The sequence below is a fragment of the Colletotrichum orchidophilum genome, assembly GCF_001831195.1.
Source record: "Colletotrichum orchidophilum strain IMI 309357 chromosome Unknown Scaffold_87.1, whole genome shotgun sequence".
NCBI lineage: Eukaryota > Fungi > Ascomycota > Sordariomycetes > Glomerellales > Glomerellaceae > Colletotrichum > Colletotrichum orchidophilum.
In genome coordinates this window covers 167,039-189,217 of record NW_019173043.1, presented here as the reverse complement: position 1 = coordinate 189,217, position 22,179 = coordinate 167,039, and the positions used below count along the sequence as shown (strand labels likewise).

Genomic DNA, 22,179 nt, shown 5'->3' with positions numbered 1-22,179 from the left:
TTTAAAAGTATTTATATTAAAACTTAAGAGCTTAATAAATAGGAAACTAATAAATAATTTATTAAAGGAAAACGTAATATTTTTTTATTTTAAAATAGAGAATACTTATTATAAATAATATATATATATATTTTTTAATATTTAAAACAATAATAATATCGTTTATAAATACTTAAGCGTATTCTTAATATTTATAAAAAAGATTATTAATAAACTTTTAAGTATAAGCTAGCGAATTATAAAAACCTATTAATATAATTATTAATATTTTTTACTTGCGATAGTTAATTATTATTAATCGTTTTTAATACTTTTTTTTAATTAGAAATTAGTAAAAGAATATTCTTACATTGATTTTAATAATAAAAGCTTTTTTTTTAATTTTTTTTATAACTTCGGATTATAATAATAATAAATACGCGTTCGGAATTATAATTTTATTAAGCGTTTAAAGATTTATTATTATACGTTTTTTACGTTTTTCGTTTATTTATTTTTATATTATAAAAAGGGGAGCTCCGAACGGTATAAAGAATTTAATTTATTTAGCTTGTTTTTTTACGTATATATCGTTTATTTTATTATTAATAAATTATTAGTTTTCGATATTTTATAAAAAGACTTATTAATTTATTTTATATTTATAATAATTTAAGATAAGCGGAATAATTATTTTTTTTAATCTAATTCGTATAAGCTTAATAAGTTTTTATATAAAAAGAAATTCGGAAACGATTATTATTATTCAATATACGAATTATTTATTTTAGTTAAATATAATAACGCTTTTTTAAATTTTAATAAAGTCTTTTTCTTTATTTTATTTAATTCTTATTTTTAAATTTTAATTAAAGTATTTATTAAAAATATTTTTGTTTAGCGTCAAGTTATAGGTTATAGGAAATATTAATGTATTAGTTAAATAGTTAATATTAAACGGAGGCCGGATTTTAATATCGGCTTTTATTTATTATAAAAAATTAAGTTATTAATTATAATAAAACTTTTAGGGGTATAACGAATAGTTTTCGATATATATTATTAATAAATAACTTATTACGTAGTATATTTTATTATTATAATTAGGTTTAAATAATAGCGAGTTTATTTTAAACTTTTTATTATTTGTATTAATATAAACGTATTAAAAAAAGGCGGGATAGTTTAGTTTTATATTGCTTTAGCGACGTGAGTTTTTAAGGATCGTTTAGTAAAAATTATTATTAATATTTTAAAATTATTATAGCTTTCGATACGGATTTTTCTATTTAAATTAAAGATATTTATATAATTAAGGACGTTAAACTTTTAGCTAATAAGGATTCTTATTTATAAATCCTTAAGTATTTAAACTTCGAAATATAATCTTACAGTAACGATTTTTTTATTAACTTAATTTATAATATATAAATCGAATAATACTTATCTTAAGCTTTCTATTTATTTAATATCGGTAAAAAGTTAGTTAAAAATACGGTTAATTATATAATTTAATATATAAAGTAAATTATTTTTATAGATGATTAGTTATCTTACTTTTAAGTTTATATAGGCTTATTTTTATAGGCCGTAAAGGCTAAGGTTAATTATAATTTTTATATAAATATAATTATAAAATATTATATATAAGTTAGCGGTTTATTATAATAAGCTTTTTATTATTTTTAGTTATAAGTCGATTTTAATCGTATTTTAATAAATTAAATAATAATTTTATTAATATTTTTTTTTTATTTAAAACGATATTATAGGACTTATAGCTTAAAGAAAAGAAATAAATATTATTATATTTTAAAATATATTAATAATTTAATAAAATAATAACGTTGTTAAAAATATTTATTTTTTTAAACTCCTCGTTTTTTATAATTAAATCGTTTTAACTTAATAAGTTTATAACGTTTATTTATAAATTAATATAGAATATATTTATTATATAAAAACCTTCGTTTTATATTTATTTTTAAATAATTATATTAATTATACCATCCTCGTTTTAAATATAGACGTTTTAAATAATATATATTCCTTTTTTTTAATATTTATAAATAAGTTATTTTCGTTTTAAACGATTTAAGTTATTTTTTTAAGGTTACGAATAGTTTTTTTATTAACGGGGAGATTTTTATTACGGCCGTTATGTTTATTAATTTAATTAATTTATGGACGGTTATAGTTAATAAAAAGGGTTTTTTATTTAATTTACGGTTTTTTTTAAAGCTTTTAATAGTTAAAAATAAGTAAATTTAGGATATTAGGTTTTAGATCCGGTAGAAAAATTAATTTTAGCTTTTAGTTATGATTTTTATCTTTAGTATACGTTTTGTTTTTATTTTTTTTAATAATTTATTATTTTTTAAAACTATTTGTTTTAGTTAATTGTTTTATTCGGACGAGGTTTACCGGCGATAAGGTTAATATTTATTTTATTATAGATTAGTTTTAAGAAATAGTTAGATAAATATCCTACGTTTTAAATTAGTTAATTAATTTTAGTTAAGAAATATTTAATTTTTTTATTATTTTTAACGTTTTTTAAGTTATAATATAGCCGGTTAAGTTATTATATAGCGATAGCTTTCGGTATTTTAAAACGTTAATAAAAGAAAAGAGCCTAGGTTTTGAGATTATATTTAATATTTTTAAATTCTTTTTATTATTATATTTTTAAATCGTTAGTATATTATTCATTTACGGTTTTTAATAAATATTTATTTAAGTTAAAAATAATAGTTTTTATATAAATAGGAGATTACCTTACGTATTATTAAAAAGCGTTAATAAAACGATCGATATTAATTTAAATAATTTTTATATTTTTTATTTTTATATTATAAGTATTATTATATTTAATTATAAATTTAAACTATTTAATATCTTTTATTCGGAAACGGAAATTTATTATAGAATTTTTTATTAATAAGAAAAGTTATAAATTTTTATTATTGTCCGAGTTATTATTAAAGAAATTTTTAAAATTTTATGATAAATAGCGAGATAGCGGTTTTTAAAAGCTTTATCTTATTATTAAAAAAAATAAATATTTTATTTTATAGTATAAAAGGTCGTATTTATAATCGAACTTAATATTAAAATCTTTTAATTATTTATAATCTATTTTTTATTAAGCTTATTAGTTTAGATTATTTTAATATTAATCTTAATTAATTTACTTTATAATTTTACTTAACGCTACGCGACGTAAAAAATTATAACGGTTATAGCTTTATTATCCTCTGTGCTTATTTTTAATATAAATTTTAATATAATTAAATATAGTTCGGTATAAAGTTTTTTAAAAAATATATACTTTTCTTTTTTTTTAAATTAAAATTCTTTAGTTTAATAGAGGGGGGCGTAATTTATTTTTTATATATAAAAATAAAAAGTCATTAAATAAATATACTATATTTAATAAAAAGTTAATAAGCTAAGTAAAACTTTATATCGAACTTTATAACTCTTCTTTTTTATTAAATCGGTTTAAAATAAAAAATATTTTTTTTTTTAAATACTTTTTTTTTTAATTAATAATTATAATAATACGGGGGTTTTTAGTTACTCTATAATAAAAAAAATAAAAGGATTAATATTTATTTTTAGCGCGGGGGGAGTCTTTTTTATTCGTTTTAATAATAGCTTTAGTTCGTATAGAAATAAACTAAATAATATTTCTTTTATAATATTTATAATATTTATAATAAAAAGAAATAAAAGCGTTTTATACTATTATAAATAAAAGTATATTTCGTTTCGATATTTATTTTCGTTTTTAAATTATTTAAAAAATGCGGTTTTAAATTTTAATAAGTATATATTTTACGTTTATATATAGGAAATTTTTTAATATACCTAGGCGCTTTTTTTTAATTTAATAGTTATTTTAATAATATATAAAATTAATATAATAAGGGCGTTTAGTTAGTTAAACGCCTTAAGCCGGTGGTAATTTTAGGTATAGTAATTAATTAACTAGGCGGCTCGATCGGCGTCCTTTAGTAAAAGGATAATATTAAGATCTTAAAAGAGATAAATATTATCGTCGCTTTTTATTAATTAAAGATATTTAATAATAAAATTACGGCTTTTTAGCTAATTTATTTTTTTAATAAAGTCAATACTTTTTAATTAGCTTATTAAATTTAAAAAAGTTAACGCTTTTTAACTTATCTTTTTAAAATATAAATATATTACTTAGTTCGTTAAAAAAAAGTTATATTATTAATTATTATACGTTTTTATATAATAAAAATAATAAAATATATTAATACCTTTTTTTAAGATTTTTTTATAAATTTCCTAACGAAATCTTTTAAATATATTATAAAAGTTTTAAAAAAAACTTTTAAAAAATCTTAAAGATTTTTTTATAATTTTTTTTAAAAAAAATAAAGGAAATTTTAAGGATTTTTTTATGATTTTTTTTAAAGAAATCTTAAGGAAATTTTAAGGAAATCTTAGGCTTTTTTAAGCGCTTTTTTTAAAGGAAATCTTTAGGAAATCTTAAGAACTTCGCGGCCCTCTCTTTCTTAAGCAACCGTATATAAAAGATAGGAAATCTAGTTATAGACCGTAATAGATATTTAATTTCGTAAAGTTAATTTTAATTTTATAACGATTATTAATAAGGTTTTTTATATTAAAAAAAGTTTAATATTTTAAAAATTAGCTTCGTAGCGGTGTTATAAAAATAAAAAGTTAATTTTTTAATTAAAAAAGTTAATCGAAATAAAATTTATAAGTTAATATTATAAAGATTTTCGTAATAGCTTTATTTATTCCTGATTAAGAAATCAATTAAATTTATTAATTATTTATTAAATAATTAAATATAGCGTAAGAAATAAAGTAAATAATTAAATACGAACCTCATATTTGATTTGTTTATTTGGGTATAAGCGCTGGTTAGTGATTCATATTCTTTCAGTAAATCCAAGGCAACTACGTCCTCGGACTATTACTTAACATGATGCATGGACCAGCGTTGTACCACGACTCCAAGGCGACGGGCCGCGGGCTTGTGCTAAGCATGGAAAGTAAGGGTGAGCGAGCCCCTTTGCTCCAGCAAAACAAATTGTGTCACGGGAAAATGCGTTTGTCCGCTGCACGCCATCAACGGCGTCATGTTCGCAACGTGTTGGCACTAATCCTATGAATAATTCTCCAGTATCGTTATCATAGATGTCCATTTGAATTACATCTTGAAATAGCGAAGCCTACCGAGGCTATCTCAAATCCAGCAACACGTAGTCAAAGAGCTCAAAATTTGTTGAAAGAGGTATTTACAGGATAAGGTTCCACACCAAGACTCCATCATAAAGAAATTCTCCATTCTGAGGCTGAGCTCTCACTTGGGCGGTGAAGTAGGTGCGTCGTTCGTTGCCGCAACAATCGCAGCCTTTTTCTGCCGCCTCTTCTTTCTGCAGCTCCTTATGCAGCAAAACACGCATGAGCAGATCAACACGAACAAAATTAGAGGGCATCCAACAACCAGGAACATGAAAAGACTATCTTTTGTAAGGTCAGGACCACTCTCAAGTCTCGGCGGTTTGTAGTCATAAACTCCATCCGGGATCGTCTGACCAGTTGTCCACGTCGGCACTATCATTGGGCTCGCCAATGTCGGTAGCTTTGGCGTCAATGTCGCAGTATCAGATGCATCCCAAGTCACGGTCCAGGGTGTATGTATCATGAGCACTTGGTCCAATTTCGCGTCCTCGGGATTGGAGAGGGCTTCGGTCTTGGGGCGCCATGCGGCGCAGGCCCACCCATTGACCAAAGTGTAGTTGAATCCACTCCACCTCCAGTCAGCGGTCAAGTCATAGACACACTCCCCGTGATGACAAGAGTAACAGTTACCTCCTGGCCCGGCACCTTGTACTCGCGCTGGCCCTTGCTCATCCCGCTCAGGTCGAAAACGACGCGCCTGGGATAGGTATCAGATATATGAGTTGTGGCACGTACGACGAACTTTTTGCCAGTGTTCCCGATGTCATAGTACGCTTCTCCGTTGTCATCGACATTGTTAGCTCCAATTTTCCCAGTATAGTGTGCGACGTTTTGACGCGCCTTGCCTGGAGGAATATCGCCCCAGTTGAACTCGTCCATCTGGTAGCTGTGTGTTGAAGTGAGCTTGAAAGGATGCGGCGTGAGATTGACGATGGTGATGTATTGTCTGCCCGTCACTGCTGCATTCTCAGGCTCCATCAACAACCAGCGCATGTACTCGCCATTCCGATCAATAGGGAGATCACTGTAGGTTCTATCGCTCGCTTGGCAGGTATCGTTGGGGTCGGTTGGCGGTTGCGTTTCTTCGTCGTCCTTTGACTTGCAAACATCAGATGGACACCAGGTACGAGAGCAGGCAAACTCGCACAGCTTCTCATCATTGAAATCCACAACAGGCTTGCCAGTTGCACCGGGTATCTGCGCTGGTGGCTCTATCAGGCCTCCCTCTGATGTACATCGGCAAACGTGCAGAGGACAGAAGCCGAAGTTGCAGGCGTAGGAACAAAGGCCCTCGAAGCGTTCATACCCTGCTCGAGAGGTACCTGCCCTACAGGCAGGTGGAAGAAACTCGGAGACTGTCGGTACGACAGTCGTCTGAGGAATCTCAGAACAAAGCTCTTCGGGACAGAATCCCAGGTTGCAGGCATTCGAGCAGAGTCCGGAGTAATTCTCGCTCTTCCCCTTGGCGGGGAATCCGTCTTTCTCGAGCGCTGGCGGCTTTGTGTTGGGAACTCCCACAGCCTGGCACAAGCAGGACGACCCGGGGCAGTAGTTGTACATGCAATTGAACTCGCACAGCTCTTCAAAGCCCTTGGCCCCACTTCCCTTCGTACAGCCTTGGTCTTGTCTCGAGTTTGGCATCGTCGCGGAGACGGAGCCGGCAACGACGGCACTTCCAACCCAAGGGTTCCAATTCGTACGCCCATTGTCGCAGCTCGCAGAGCTGAAGGCAGGTCCGTCTAACCTCGCTAGAAGTCTCCCAGGTCTGGAGAGCTGGACGTTCACATCGCCGGGCTCACTAAGGAGGACCACGCTGCCATGATAGACGCCAACACCTCCATCGGGAATCGAAGGCCACTTCGGGGTAAAAGTCTTGCCACCAACTGTGACTGTGACCTCAGCTGCCCATGCGAGTACTGCGGAGAAAGACATATTATCCAACATGATAAGCTGTGGAGGGAACTCGATTTGAAGTTGGCTTGCTGTATTACCGACGGTGTCACCATCAGAGCAGGCGCTGGATGAGCTTGTACGGTACCAGACAACGAGACTCTCTTGAGATACAGTAGCTTTTCCAGTCTTGCCGTAGTCAATCCAGAAAGGTAGAGTCTGACGCCAGCCATCGTGAGGTCTGTTGTTGGCATAGTTGTATGGCGCTTTTCCAACCGTGAACGCCTCCATAGCGCGGCTTTAAAGAGGACCAATGTGATGAGATTCGCCATAGTCGTTCCAAGAGATGATTCGGACGTATCGGGATGTATGTTAGTACAATATCATCTTTGAAGCACTGCCATACTGCTACGTACTCAGGCTGGTTATAAATGACCTGAATCCACCGATCATGCCATATGTCGTCACCCCGCCACATCCAGTTCTTGTTATACCCGGGCATATTGGTATAGAACCACGGTAGAACAGGCATCATATACGGCCTCTTGTCCAAATACTGAAAATATGAGGCATCGACATAAATATCCATATCTCAAGGACCCCAGGGCCAAGCAGCCCAGTTGAAAAGGCCATCCGCGACGTTATTTCCGAGAGCCAGAGCTGGCTTTACTCCTTCAAACGTCCAATCAGGAATGAAAAAACAGCTGACTTGGCTTTTGATATCGATCCAGTCTTTCGCATTGCCAGGGCCCTCGAAGGTAGAAACCAAAGGTCTTCCATCACTGTGCTTAAAGTACTCGGCTTTCGATGTATACTTCTTTAGATACCTAGCTGATGACGGTCTTCTTCGGCCAAGGACCTCTTCCTACGTAGTCTAAAGAGAATAGAAGCTTGAAGCCCTCATCTTTGGCGACATTGAAAGCGCGCTCAAGAGAAACCTCGTACATAGGCTCTCTATGGGCTATATTAAAGGCAAAGGCGTCAATATGAGCTTCCTTGGAGAGCCTAATGTCCGTACGCCAAGTGCTTTCTGTGTACTCAGCCTTGTTTCCTACCTGGCAGAGTGTAAGTAGATGTTCATCGGCTAAAGAATAGCAGTTCGTTCTGTAGACTGACTATAAAATGTGCGAAAACTGTAGTACTCTGGACACGGACTGCGCCAGTAACGGCTAAAAGAAGAACGTTGAGTTTCATATCTTTAAAAGATAGTGTCAAATGCCGGAATATTTAGAGAATGAATCCAGAAGAATGGCTTGCTGGAGAATTGTATCAAGTACGTGGCAGCTTTGATAGCATTTACATACTAGTTTTGCTCTATCTCGACGACCAGACTTCCCTTACTCTGTCCTATCTTTGAATGAAGAAATCTCTGAGAAAAGGGTCCAGTCGTCTGCCAGAAACGAACACCATTCAAAATGCTTATCTTCCGTGTTTAGTCCACGCTCTCGCGTTATCCACATGGCTATCAGCTGAGTTCTATCCTAAGAATAATGCTCAACACGACACGCCCTCGGGTACATACTATAAAGTGAAACCTCGATTCATTAAACTCATTGACGCAACTTGTGAAGCCGCCTTGATGGAAGTCAGATAGATACAAATAGACTCGGTAGACTTAATGGTCCATTCCGCTTGTTTAATACTGTCGGTGGAAACACGCTTATTCCCCGGAGAGTGTACAGGTGGTTGGCTGAGCTCGTCATTGACCCCTGCCTCTGTCGTCTTATCATCCCCCGCGATCCCATCTCCACCGCCATTGGTCAAGCTCGTCGGAATGACCCCGATCGCCCCCAGCACGACGCCGGGTTGTTCTGCACCATGTTCTCAAAGAGACGGGAGGAACTGTCTGTCGCCCGACTTGCGGCAGTTGGGCTTTTCTACATTTGGCCTACACGTCCGTGTTGATCATTGTTAGTGGCCATTCCGTGCTACCAGTGCATATCTGCTGCACCTCTCCGTGGGAAAGAAAAAACATCATTCTGATGGCGCAACACTGGATGAGGAGGAGTGATAAAGGGGGTCATGTCCTACTGGACTCTGCGACTGCTGATTTCGTTCCGTCTGCAACCCTTTGACGCCGGTAGAACCACGTCTTTGTATGTCCATAATGGCTGAATCTGCGCCTCAGCATTCGAAAGCGCCCTCGCGATCGTTCCGTTCCTTCATTTGGGACACGGATACACACCTCAAGAGCCATGAGGAACGTGTGTTACTTCGAAAGTTGGATTGGTCAATTTTGACCATAGGATGCCTGGGCTTCTTCATGAAGTATCTCGATCAAGGGAACCTGGCAAACGCCTACGTCTCGGGAATGCAAGAGGACCTCAAGATGTTTGGGAACGAGTACACCTATGCTCAAATGGTCTACACATGCGCGTATGCGGTGATGCAGATTCCCAGCACGTTGATTGTCCAAAAGATTAGACCGAGCATTTGGCTAGCCGCGATGGAAGTCGGATGGGTACGCCTCGCCTCAACCGCCTCTGTCAAGCGAGACACTAACTTGGTTCAATCGTTAGGGAGTCTTTACATTTGCCCAAGCAGGGACGCAGAATGTGGGCCAACTCTACGCATTCCGCTTCCTCGTTGGTTTCTTTGAGAGCTCCTTCTTTCCAGTACTGCTTTACGTTCTAGGTAGTTGGTACACCAAGACCGAGCTTGCAAAGAGAGTCGCCATTTTCCACATGACTGCTCCCCTGGGCTCGGCTTTTGGCGGGTATCTGCAAGCGGCAGTTTACGAGAGCCTCGACGGTGCCCATGGCCATGCTGGATGGCGCTGGCTATATATCGTCTGTGGAGTAAGAGGATCTCACTGCCGTCACCTTCTGGTGGCCTTGACGCCAAACCAAGTTGCTAATCTCTTGTTATACCCTAGTGCATGACAATTCCCGTTGGCGTTGCCACTCTTTTCGTCCTACCAGATACACCGTACACCACCAAGTCCAAGTTCCTGACTGCCAAAGAATGCGAGTTGGCGATTGATCGAGTCACCAAAGCTGGTAAAGCGGCACCCGCGGGAATTACCCTGGCGACTTTCAAGAGAGTCCTCTTGAAGTGGAGATGGTATGCTTTTGTCCTGGGCTACGTGGTACGTGCAACATCTTTTGCGGACAGAGCATCATCATGTGTTACAGGATCCTAATCAATCGTTAGCTTTACGGAGAGTCTTGTCAAGCGGGCGGATACTTTGCTATCTGGCTCAAGGCAGAAAAGTTCTCTGTTGTAGACAGGAACGTCATTCCGACGGGATCAAAGCTCATTAGTGCTTTCTGTATCATTCTTTGGGGATTCCTGTCCGACTACACCGGGAGCCGCTTTGCCTTGATCATTTGTCCATTGGTAAGACACCCCTCCAGAGATCGAGGGAGCAGGTTTCTACAAAATCATCAAGGCCTAACAAAATCCTAGTTGTTGGCTTTAATCCCAAATGGCATCTTGGCTTTTTGGCCTCCAAGTGTGCAACTGAAGTTGTTTGCTTTTTTGACCAGCAGCGTGCATCTTATGACTGCAGTATTGTAGGTCCTCGCCGTCTAGAATATCCTAGTATCATTCCTTGGATTCAAAGCTGACAATACATTTCACAGCTACACCTGGGCCAATGAAATATGTGCTGGCGACAACGAGGAGCGCGCCTTGGTGATCAGCAGCATGAACGGAATGCAATACGCCGTCGACGCTTGGCTTCCCCTCATCATCTTTCCTCAAACCATGGCTCCAACATTTAGTAAGTCAATATTTCGCCCCTACCAATGGTGACGGTTATCAAGCAACAGCGGTGGGAGGTCGGAAGTGGCCATCCCCAATGGCTCGTGTCAGAAACTAGTGCTGATGATTTCGGTCTCTCAGGATACGGTTTTCCTGCGACGTTTGGTTTCATCATTGCTGCAATTATTGCAGTGATCGGCATTCGCCTGCTGGTCTTGCGAGAGCAGAAACACAGTTCTCGGGACGGGGAGACCACTTTGGAATCTGGCCAGGTGGAATATCACCCCGAGGGAAACGAGAGCATTGGAGAAAGTGACCATGTTGACAAGAAGTAGGGCAAGTCTACGACCATCTGATATCGTAGTCATTTTTGCAAGACTCACAAGCCGTACAAGATGTTCCTGACAAGGTAGCGTGTTGACGTTTTCATTAATTGATAGCCCTTCAGGTTAAACTCAGTCATCAGCAGAGGAGCTTCAGAGGTATCCTAGATGCTTGTTCGGGGAAGGGTTGTTAGCTCCTTCATAATTACATAGTCAAACAAGACCATCGTTTCTGTGTGCGTGCACCAGCAGCTTTGCGCACCAAGTTCTTCATGGTCTGACACCAGTTACCCACGTCAAGTATTAGGTCGATACGGATTGTTCTCGTTGAAGACAATTGAGCGGTGTGAGCTCTCCAATATTTTTCCAATTTGACCGCCCTCGCACAGACATCTCACAATCAACCACAACGATTCCTCTCACTTTTTTTGCCGGATCATTTCGCTAGAAATGGTTCGAGTGGAAGCCGAAACCTTGGATCCACCTCTACGGTCCATGCGACTGAGTCAATGTCTCGTATTTCCGTTGCGTCCACGGTGAAGCTCTTTTCCCAAGCGATTGTTAATGAATAGCATTGCTGGAACTTTTACTTCACCGTCATTCGAGTGAGATGGTATCCGTACAATCTTGTAGATGAATACATTGAAGGGGTCGCTAGCGTTGACAAACCTGCAAGTGTTCAAGAGCTCATAGTTTTCATTAACTTTAAACCGCACAGACCAAGTTGAAGTAGCATTTTCGAAAACTTCCGCGAAGCCGTCTGCCGGCAATCGATGACACCCGTGTCGATGTTAGGCCTCTCCGGCCTGCAGACCGTCTTCTTTCGGACTGATGCTGCCTTTCAAATCGTCCATCCAGCACAGCAAAAAACCACAGATCAAGGGGTTCCGCCTCATATCAACGAGACAACCTGCAAGAGGGTCGGGATCGTTTAGCAGTCCCAGCCCTGGCAGGAAAGCAACAGTTGGCCTCTGCGCTCAAGCTAACCAGATGCTAGCTTCCCTACGTGTTCTCCATCTTCCTCATCTCGGTCACTATTGTCTCGGTCACCTATTGGCTGTACATGCCCCTCCGGCAACTCTCGTAACTTCGTATGAGCTAGGATCACTGGCGTTTGCTGTCTCGGGTTCCAGGCACCCCGCAGCCGGCGCATCCGAGTGCATGTTTCATTGAGCTTGGGAAAAGCATTTGATCAAGCTAGTGACCGGCAGCTGTTTGGGGGGAGCATATTGCTTGGGGGTTTTTTTTTTTCTCGGGTCGTTCACCTTTACCCATGACTTGTTTTTGACTGGCCTGCCAGACCACCAGTCATCGCGACACAAAATACTCGAACGCGAAGAGTATAAACCACAAATTTTCTCACAAGAATCAGAAAGTACGCGATCGATAACGAATTGAAAAAAAAAACGGACGAACCGAACACAATGGCCACACAACGGGTGACGATCAAAGGCTCTGCCGCGGTCCCGGGCATCTACCGACTCATCATCATGACCCTCGAGCCAATCTTCGCGGTGCTCGGCGCCGTCATGGTCCTCCACACGCCGAATCAGTACCTCGCCGTCATGGTGCGCAACGCGTTCCCGTACGCGCCCAACACGCAATTCCTCTACACGCAACTCGGCGGCGGCTGGCTTCACTTCGCCTTCACCGAGGGCGTGGTCATGCGCGTCTTTGACGACCTCGCGCTGTGGCGCGTCCTCTGTGCGGGCATGCTCCTGAGCGACATCGCCTACTGCCACGGCACCGCGCAGGCCGTCGGAGGCTGGGAGGTATGGCTGGATAGGTCCACGTGGACCGTGGAAGATTATGTCACCTTCTTCACGACGGCGCCAATGGTTTTGGTGCGGATCTTGATTATCCTGGGTATTGGGATCAGCGCCCCAAAGGAGGCAAAGGGAAAGGAGAACGAGAAGAAGCTTTAGAAAGATGTGGGAGTCGATCCGCCGTGGTCTATTGGTTTGATTGTCCGAGTCGTCCCCCGTCGTGGACCAGCTCGACGGGGTTGTTATGGGCCTCCACTACCATTGATGTTTGTTCCGCGAAGAGAGACAGTACCTATGGCTTGGCTAGCACCACCTACCGCAACCAAAATTACAAAAAAATGTAAGAAGTATCGGGCAGTTTAGGTCTCCAGGCGCGTGCAAACATGACGGGGAGAGAGCGAGTGACGTCAGCCATTCATGCGCTACACCACACGGGAGATTGACGCGAACACCTTGCCGCAGCAGCTTTCGAGGTCAGTGCTCCTACCGAACCTATTACAAGGATTTATCAGCTAATGAATTCATGCAGGCCAAAGTTCGCTACGGGGTTAATTATTGAGCATTTGAATGGTGAATGCACACGTGAACTTCTCCGCGTCCCCAATTTTACAACATTTGAGCTTCATTCTGGGTAGATTTGTTTGAAATTGTGAAGCACATCTATCCATGGTAACAAGAGCATGAAAGTCCAGTGTCTCACAATCCTGGCACGGTCACATACGAAAGGCCCAGAGCCTCACGACGTCCCTTGCTGTTGGGGTCTTGGTAAGGCGCTTCACCGATTCCAACTGCTCTGTTTCCGAACCGTTCTCCCTGGTCATCGTAGTCAAAGGTTGCGGTGTGGAAAGTGCTTCGGTTGTCCCAAATGGCTGCGGATCTCTGTTAGTAACGTGTAATCCCCTCTCCCGCTTGCGAATACATGGTTCAAACGTACCGATATCGTTGACATTTTGCCATTTGAGGCGGACTTGGATGTCATGGTTCTTTTGCAAAATGTCCAGAAACCAATTGAGCAGGTGCTTGCTCTCCTCGTCTGTCACACCATTGATGTGCTTGACGTGGCCGCCCACGGGGAAGATACTCTTCCAGCCCGACACGGGATTCGTTCTCACGACCGGATGAACTGCTTTGAGGATGCTTCCTACGTTCTTGGGGTTGCCGCGCGGCTTGTCATACAGGGTAAAGCCGCCACGTTCGGCAACGGCGGCAAAGCCAGGCTGCTCAAACGTGACTGTGAGGCTCTCCAAGAACTTTTGGTAGGGAGTGCTGAGCCGGTCATAAATCTCATACCCAGACGCCCAAAGCGTGTCTGTACGGTGTGTCAGCCTTTTTTTGCACCCCGGCGACTTTTTGAAAACTTCATCATTTGGGTGGGTTCTTGCTTACCACCGCCCGTCTTGGGCAGCTCAACCAGGCGCAAGGATGAGTAGTCGGCCGGAACAGGCTCAAAGGCAATGTCGCTGTGCCATTGCGCAGTGGACTGCTTCTTCGGGCTAAGCTCTTCGCCCTCCAGGGGCTTGCGGTAGATCTTCTTGTGCTGCACCGAGCTGATGGTGCTGATTTCCGGGTCGGCCCCGCCCAGTTCCCGCTCCGAGTTGAGGACCGGGTGAATGTGGAGCCCAGAGTCGGAGGGACGGCCGGTGAGTTCTCCCAATCGGAGGATTAGTTGCTTTTGCAGATCATTGGTCAAGTTGTCCTGGGCGCGGAAGAAGACGACGCCGCGTTGCGAGACTTTGCCCCACGATTAGCTACGCTCAACTTCATCTCACGAGTCCAGCCAAGTAGGTACTTACTTGTGATGGCAAGATCTCGAATCAGTTCATCGGCGTTGGGGGCGTTGAGCCAGTCCACCAAGTTTGCCTTTGGGAACTCGCGGCCGATATTGGGGGTCACGTCAAAGGACTCATATTGATCCAGCACGTTGGATGACTTGAGCGGCGTCGGATGTGAAGTCTTGGTGCTGGTGTGAATAGGCACCTCGGTGTCAATAGCTGTAGGAGCCATGTTTTTTTTTTTCCGGCTGATGAATAGATTGATTCAAACTCTGTTACTGGGCGGAATACGGGATGGGTATGGTTTTTTTTGCAAGCTTTTTCCTCCCTGCACTCTCTCCATCGGGCGCAAATAATACCATTTTATAAGTCGACCGGCTCGCCCATGACGCGACGTAGGAAGATGCAAGCCATCGCGACATCCTGTCGGCGGTTGCGACTTTGCAACTCCGGATGAGAGCGACATCCGGTGAGATTCCAGCAGCTCGGGGAACCCCCGCATTCTACAGGTGGAAACTTCCAGGGTGCATCGGGATGGTGAAAGACGGCGACCTCATTTCGTGATTGATCAACCCCTTCACGCAAATGGCGTGGATGCGGCAGAAATGGTGTCATCACGGCATTGTTCCACCGGACTGGCCAATCAAGACTCGCCTATTTCACCTCGCGAACACCCCCCCCTTTCATTATCGCGCGCAAGCTACATTGTACACGATAACAAAAGAGCAATTTCACACAAAGCGGCTGAAGAGTGGCAGTTTTCGTGGGGGCAAGCTGATGCAAGCCCATGTGGCTGCTCCAGGCCCTTAGCTCGCATTCTGACGAGCGACATCTTGCTATTGACAAAAGCTAGCAGATATTTCATCAACACGCTTGTAGGTTGATGGTATTCAACGTCGGTTTCGAGTGATGTCTCGCAATCTTTACTATGTAGACAGAAACCAAGGGCATTGATAACGGTCCGAAGTGGTGTCTTGCGTCAGAACCTTTGCCTATGGCGAACTTCAACAACGCGGCCCAACCCAGACCCAGACTTATCGCTCAACGGCCGCCCACACAATCAAAGCAGAAGCGATAGCGGCCATATCCTGCAGGCTCCTCGAGTTCTTCAATAGCTGATAATCCATTCACCTTGCAGGGGATTCTCTGCACGGCGAACTCGGATGGGTAAACCCCCACTCCACTCCATCTCTCAGACAAGGATGCAGGCAATGGATGTACCGGTATCCTGGCCGGTTTGAGCTGGAGTTGGGATTCTCTAGGCGATAATCATGTACTCGATCTTGATTCCGTTGCAAGCTGGCAGCTGTAGGCCAATGATGGGAGGCTTTGCCGAGGCTTCCCAACCGTCGAGTTGAGCACGGCCATCGTATGCAAAAGTCTATTTCACCCCATCTCACACACCTCTCGGACTTTGAGCGAGGTTGAGCTCAGTGTTGCCAGTTGGCTTTTGTCGGACGGATTATACTAACGATAATGACCCCAGTTCGAGACCCTTACAGCCGCAGGCGACGCCGGCGCTTGTCTCCCTTGCAACAACGTGATACTGTGGATCGCATTCGCCATCGCAGCGTAATCAAGCATGCTGCATGATAGTGAAAGTCCTCGGTGGCGGAAGAGCTCCACGATCCCGAATTTTTCTTGACGAGATCCGCCGACCCGTCTTTTCTTCGTAGCACTGCTTTATATAGCACTGAGGATGTAGCTCCGAGGAGACACGCCATCCGACCACTCATCCTTCGGCCTCAAACATCACCATCAAGAGCCTCACAATAGGTGTCACTGACCATGGCGACCGTTCTGGCAAAGAGCCCCTTCCAGAAGGGCGAAGCAGAGCAGTCTGCCGTGTCCCTGGAAAGTGCCCCGCCTCTTGGGGCCCCCATTGAGGAGAAGCGCTTTTGGTTCCAGAGAAATAAGAATTTCGATCCCTTTGCTGTCGCCACGCAGGTATGCCTCGGATCCGATACAAATTATGTCTTTTGTTTTCAATTCAGGCTAAAGTTTGATGTAGCCAAGTGTGTTTGACGACCCCGATACTGCCGAGAAATATCATCCGCGTAAAGACTGGTACGTCTGAGGGACTCTTTTCTCCATTTTCCAGTCAACATTGCGACTAAACCGGCCAACTATAGGGAGAACTACCACCGGTTCGACCCTAACGCTCGATGGACGTGGGCTGAAGAATATGCCTTGGGTGAGTGAATGTCCTCTTTCTTCCTGTTGCCCATGGCAAATACCTAGTTATACTGACACGAATCCAAGTAAGAAAGATCGACATTCGGATTATGATATGGGCCTGTATCATGTTCATGGCACTTGAACTTGACCGCGCCAACATCAGTCAAGGTACGCGAGATCATCCTGATGAATCGCAAAACTTTTCGATTCTGACATGTGACTGCTCTAGCGAACACGGACAACATGCTGGGAGATCTAGGCATGAGCACCAATGGTAGGCTGCCCAAGGTTGATAAGCACACACAATTTCACTGACAAGTATCCCAGACTTCAATCTCGGAAACACCGTTTTCAAGCTTGCATTCCTCTGTGCCGAATTGCCGTCTCAGCTAGTATCTAAATGGGTTGGTCCCGATCGCTGGATCCCTGCGCAGATGATCCTCTGGAGTATCGTCGCCAGCTGCCAGTTCTGGCTCAATGGAAGAGATTCGTTCCTTGCCTGCCGAGCATTGTTGGGTCTCCTCCAGGGTGGATTTATCCCCGACGTAAGCGATCAATGTCTCATGATAACCTCTATGACGATGATCGGCTGACACATAATATCCAGGTTATTCTCTACCTGTCATACTTCTACAAGCACCACGAGCTGTCTCTGCGGCTCGGCTTCTTCTGGACCGCCATGAGCATCGCCGATATTCTTTCTGCACTCTTGGCGTATGGCTTGCTCCACATGCGTGGCGTCCAAGGCCATTCCGGATGGAGATGGCTTTTCCTCATTGAAGGACTGTTGACACTGGTCATTGGCATTCTCGGCTTCCTTTTGATGCCAGCTGGCCCTTGTCAGACCGCGAGTTGGTTCCGCGGGAAAAAGGGTTGGTTCTCGGAAAGGTGCGTTGAATCCAAAGCTTTGTTTCATCATGATTTTTTTCCAGACAGGATACTGACAGGATGATACAGAGAAGAAACAATCATCGTCAACAGAGTGATCCGCGAGGACCCAAGCAAGAGCAGCATGCACAACCGCGAGCCAATCACCCCGCGACTCCTCTGGGAAAGTCTCAAGGATTACGACCTCTGGCCCCTGTACATCCTGGGTCTCACGTTCCAGATTCCTGTGACGCCACAACAGCAATACCTCACACTGTCCTTGAAGAATCTTGGATTCGACACCTTCCAGGCCAATCTTCTCGCTATCCCGTGGACCGTTGGACATAGTAAGTTCATTCAACAACTAGCTTCAACTCTACTGTAATTGCTGGACTAACACTTGGGGACAGTGATCACGATGCTTATAATCACATACCTGGGCGAAGTCATCGGCGAACTCACCTTCATTTCGATGACTGGTCAGATATGGGCACTGCCATTCTTGATCTACCTCGCCGTTGTCGACACAACGGGAGTCAACAGATGGGTTCTTTACACCATCATCACCCTGCTTCTCATGTACCCAAATCGTAAGCTTCACCATATCCGAATTCACTAAGCTAAGTGCCTGGAACTAACGGAATCATAGCCCACCCCATCCAAGTAAGCTACCTAGATCCCGATCTCGACGGAGCGAGTAATACAATGCGGAATTCGCTTCAATTCCCGCTCTTTTTCTTTTCTTATAAGAAATGCAATCGCTAACTTCAATGAATAGGTTGGATGGAACAGTCGCAATTCCAATACAGTCCGATCACGAACAGTCTCCGCCGCGTGCTACAATATGTTTGTGCAGGCAGACGGAATCATTTCTTCCAACATTTACAGAGCTGGTATAATTTCCATAATCCATACATCACAGATCCCACAGTACTGACCATAAGTCCAGATGATGCGCCATTGTACAGGCGTGGCAACCGATCCCTTCTCGGCATTGTTTGTATGAATTTGGTCCTTTACCCACTGGTCAAGGCCTACTACGTGTGGCGCAATAAGAGCCGAGACAGGATCTGGGATGGTATGTCGGAAGAGCAGAGACTTGAATACCTGGAGACAACAAAGGATCAGGGCAACAAGCGATTGGATTTCCGTTTCACCCATTAAGATCTTGGGCGTTTTGATCACTTTCAGACTACAATGACAAACACTCGGGCTCCGGGTGCAATGACACTGCTCATCCTCAACCATGTACTAAAGGTTCAAGATTCTTAAACGAAGAGAAGAAATCTAGTCACGCTGCGCAACTTGCAACGTCAATTTTGACACGGTCTATTTGGACACTTCAAACTACCTCGAGTACAGATGCTTTGATTGATTGTATTGGTCAATGGTACAGCGCGCGTCAAGGACGGCAATCTACCGCCTAGCTTTTCCGTCTTGTTTTCACAGTGGAAGCAGGCCAATTCTCTCAAACCAGTGCACTTTTCGACACAATCGTTGACTTGCTCACTTCTCGATTGATGGAACCAATGGCCAATTCCCTCCACCCGATGTATCTCGCCAAACTCACTGCTCGAAGAAAGATAGCTTCGTTCAGTCGTAACCCAATACTCGCTGTTTCCAATTGTCATCGCGGGCACTTGGTCTTGCCGTCATGCTGCGCCACAGAGACCTCCCGCCTTCCAATCGCTTGCGGATCGACCTGGCACGCATATGACCCATCCAAAATGACATTCGTATCGCCTTGCATATGACCGCCTGCCGATCCAAGTCAAGTGCCAGGTTGGGATCGTGGCCTGATACAGTGCGGGACCAAACAGCATAGCGAGGTTCTGGAAGGTCTTGTCCGGATCGGTGAGGTACTCATCCACGTTAGTACTTGGGATCGAGTGAGGGGGTCAAGAATAACTATGGCACGGGCCAGATCTGGCCTCACAGAGGCGAAGTGGTACGCCACGGTCGTGCCGAGAGAATGAGCAATGACGACTTCTGATGAGACACTGAGGTGCTGCAGGAGGGCGACAAAGTCCCAGGCGATAGACTGGGGATAGTAGTCCACGGTGGACGGATCGGCGTCTCGTACGGGGCGTGATTTAATGGTCGGAGTCGGTGCCGGTGCGGAGGAACGCTCCTGTCCTCATGGATCCGGGGTGATCACCACTCAGAAGACATCAAATGTTTGAGTAAAATTGGCACCTGCCAGTTCCAATCGTGAATGTTTCAGGTGATATCGGGAATGAGCAAGACAGCTTGGGCATCTAGAGGGCCCTCGTCAACGTAGTAGATTGAGATATTGTCGTTGCGCTCGAAGTAAGGTATTGCGGCAAAATAGACGGGACTCAAGCTTCAACTCCAATGTGTTGATTGTAAATGTCAAAGAGAATACTAGAATGTACATCATCCTATTTCATGGCCTGAATCCCTATCCGTTAAGTCTTGAAATGGACTTTAGAACAATTTTCGACTGAGGTTGGCCGACGTCCGATTCCTTCCGCTCGGGAGATTGAGGGTAAAGCTCTATTGACTTCTTGACACGAATCTGACAGCTGCGTCCAATCATGAGCGAGGCCTTTCACTAATCCGGCCGACGCCTATCCCCAATACCGCTTCCATGAACGGTGCTGTGAAACTTTCCCGCCCCTACTTGTGAGATTGGCGACTTTCGGGGGTGGGGAACTTCCAGAGCATCATCAGAGGAGTTCAACTGCCGACTCTCTTGAGTTCTAAATTTGGATTCCGGATGACATGCCTTACCAAGCGGCGCCTGAGGTCAATTTGGAGTCAGTTGTTTACACATCTCCTTCACACGAACCGGGATAATATGCGGAAAGAGATTTAGAGACGAGGTCATCGGACGCTGAATCTTAAATATGCGACACTACCTATAATCGTATCAATCATGAAGTGAAGGCAAAGAGACCAATTGGAGTGAAGGGGAAACTTTGTAGGGCCAATACATGCATTATCTACTCATAGTCAGCAAATTAGGTAGTTTTAAACCTACAGCATACATGTACACAGCAAAAGAAGTTGTCAGGTCTTCACTTGGAGTAAGGACATCCATCCTTTTGACGTACATAGAGATATCCTTGCTGTACTAGCACAGTTGATAAATCTGCAGTGTCACTAGTGCATGTACGCAACAAGAACGTCGACCCAGTACCAATTGTGAAGGCGATAAAGTCGTGTTTTGCTAGAAGCCTCGCGGCTCCTCCGTCTGACACGTTTTGAATGGGGATTACCATCATGTGTCGTCTGATAGAATTCGATTATTTAACCACTCTGCACATGGTCATCCATTTCAATATGCGTCAGCTGAAAATCTGAGCAGAGGAGTGAGTTGTGATGAATGGCAGGAAGTGACGCGAAACTTCGTCTGAGCTTCTGGACAATTCATCGCGTGGGTCCTGATTGTTATGACTGGCTTCCGAGATGGAAGAAAGAAACATGGTAGGGAGCTTCTGGGCCGCAAGACTTGAGCGGATGCAGACGGTCATGATTTGGAACGTGGAGTTGGCCTGCGCTCCGTTCGAGCGCCTGTCACGGCTCTCTTGTTGGGCGCCTAATCCGGGTGTGAACTACTTCCTGAGCCAAGGTCATTTGGATCACTCATCATTGTGCTAAGCTATTAATACCAAGTACACGGGAGTTCGGAAACGGTGTTTGAGCGTATGAGTGCAGAGACTGGAATGTAAACGACGCATTAGGGTCGGAGAAGACTCCGTTCTTGGCAGCAGACCGACCGGCAGCTAAACGATGCTTCCCCGCCGCATGACGCGAGGGCTGGGCAACGTGGCAACCTCCATGTCATTTTCGACCGTCAGTCGACTTTCAGGATCACGATCAAAATATGGACTGGTCATGGAGTTTCTTTTCTCAATGTCAATACCCATCCACCAGTGGTTGGTTTGTGGTATGCCGAGAGTCACACAGCATAATCAGCGAGATAGGATCGAACATCACACTGCCAGCCACCGGCGATCGGGCATCGCGTAGGCCGAGGACTGCACTGAGGCCTGAGTATTCATTGCTTTTTCACATCAGCTCCGCTACTACTACCGGGTAGAGCGAGATGCAGTTCGTCACCGTGTGATGTGTCACATATCAGCCCTGCTAGTAAAAAAAAAAGCGCAGCAGATGGCTCATGAGGAGAGACCCATGTCGACTGCAGGTCGTTGGTTTTTTCAGTATGGGGTGAGAGAAGGGACATGGGTCTTGGCTCGCGTGCGGATTCAGGATGCAACATTCTGATCTAATCGCGATATCAACGGTTTCCGGCCCACTGAGCACGAACAGAACATGGACAACGATAATCCAATGACTGCAGGAGAATGCGAAGCGATGATTACATAGTATAATGACGGGAAACGATCGACAGGAACGGGCCGGGGCCAGCTCCCTACCAAAATTCAAATTCATAGCCAGTGACGCAGCGGTCAGCAAACGACT

At 43.0% G+C, this 22,179-nt stretch overlaps 8 protein-coding genes across 8 annotated transcripts; 3 read left to right on the top strand and 5 right to left on the bottom strand.

Annotated features, from left to right (window-relative positions):
- Positions 1-5,347: 5,347 nt before the first annotated feature.
- On the bottom strand, positions 5,348-5,692 carry CORC01_09575 (uncharacterized protein; the record flags this gene model as incomplete). The annotated part of the gene is made up of 1 exon (XM_022621204.1): positions 5,348-5,692. The coding sequence occupies one exon, from the start codon at positions 5,690-5,692 to the stop codon at positions 5,348-5,350; it is 345 nt and encodes a 114-aa protein (XP_022472350.1).
- Positions 5,693-5,814: 122 nt separating this feature from the next.
- On the bottom strand, positions 5,815-7,410 carry CORC01_09574 (uncharacterized protein; the record flags this gene model as incomplete). The annotated part of the gene is made up of 1 exon (XM_022621203.1): positions 5,815-7,410. The coding sequence occupies one exon, from the start codon at positions 7,408-7,410 to the stop codon at positions 5,815-5,817; it is 1,596 nt and encodes a 531-aa protein (XP_022472349.1).
- A 536-nt stretch (positions 7,411-7,946) lies between these two features.
- CORC01_09573 (glycosyl hydrolase family 71 protein) lies at positions 7,947-8,313 on the bottom strand (the record flags this gene model as incomplete). Its single annotated transcript, XM_022621202.1, has 2 exons — positions 7,947-8,174; positions 8,236-8,313. 2 exons carry the CDS (start codon positions 8,311-8,313, stop codon positions 7,947-7,949), a joined length of 306 nt encoding a protein of 101 aa, XP_022472348.1.
- A 913-nt stretch (positions 8,314-9,226) lies between these two features.
- CORC01_09572 (pantothenate transporter liz1) lies at positions 9,227-11,159 on the top strand (the record flags this gene model as incomplete). Its single annotated transcript, XM_022621201.1, has 7 exons — positions 9,227-9,580; positions 9,639-9,917; positions 9,995-10,207; positions 10,273-10,458; positions 10,528-10,634; positions 10,704-10,843; positions 10,966-11,159. The coding sequence occupies 7 exons, from the start codon at positions 9,227-9,229 to the stop codon at positions 11,157-11,159; spliced, it is 1,473 nt and encodes a 490-aa protein (XP_022472347.1).
- Positions 11,160-12,571: 1,412 nt separating this feature from the next.
- CORC01_09571 (uncharacterized protein) lies at positions 12,572-13,072 on the top strand (the record flags this gene model as incomplete). Its single annotated transcript, XM_022621200.1, has 1 exon — positions 12,572-13,072. The coding sequence occupies one exon, from the start codon at positions 12,572-12,574 to the stop codon at positions 13,070-13,072; it is 501 nt and encodes a 166-aa protein (XP_022472346.1).
- Positions 13,073-13,609: 537 nt separating this feature from the next.
- CORC01_09570 (TfdA family Taurine catabolism dioxygenase TauD) lies at positions 13,610-14,917 on the bottom strand (the record flags this gene model as incomplete). The annotated part of the gene is made up of 4 exons (XM_022621199.1): positions 13,610-13,782; positions 13,848-14,222; positions 14,300-14,644; positions 14,707-14,917. 4 exons carry the CDS (start codon positions 14,915-14,917, stop codon positions 13,610-13,612), a joined length of 1,104 nt encoding a protein of 367 aa, XP_022472345.1.
- A 1,556-nt stretch (positions 14,918-16,473) lies between these two features.
- CORC01_09569 (phthalate transporter) lies at positions 16,474-18,894 on the top strand (the record flags this gene model as incomplete). Its single annotated transcript, XM_022621198.1, has 12 exons — positions 16,474-16,632; positions 16,697-16,752; positions 16,818-16,879; positions 16,948-17,031; positions 17,093-17,137; positions 17,191-17,408; positions 17,471-17,751; positions 17,821-18,077; positions 18,141-18,320; positions 18,380-18,393; positions 18,509-18,623; positions 18,680-18,894. The coding sequence occupies 12 exons, from the start codon at positions 16,474-16,476 to the stop codon at positions 18,892-18,894; spliced, it is 1,686 nt and encodes a 561-aa protein (XP_022472344.1).
- A 488-nt stretch (positions 18,895-19,382) lies between these two features.
- On the bottom strand, positions 19,383-19,553 carry CORC01_09568 (uncharacterized protein; the record flags this gene model as incomplete). The annotated part of the gene is made up of 1 exon (XM_022621197.1): positions 19,383-19,553. One exon carries the CDS (start codon positions 19,551-19,553, stop codon positions 19,383-19,385), a length of 171 nt encoding a protein of 56 aa, XP_022472343.1.
- Positions 19,554-22,179: the final 2,626 nt, after the last annotated feature.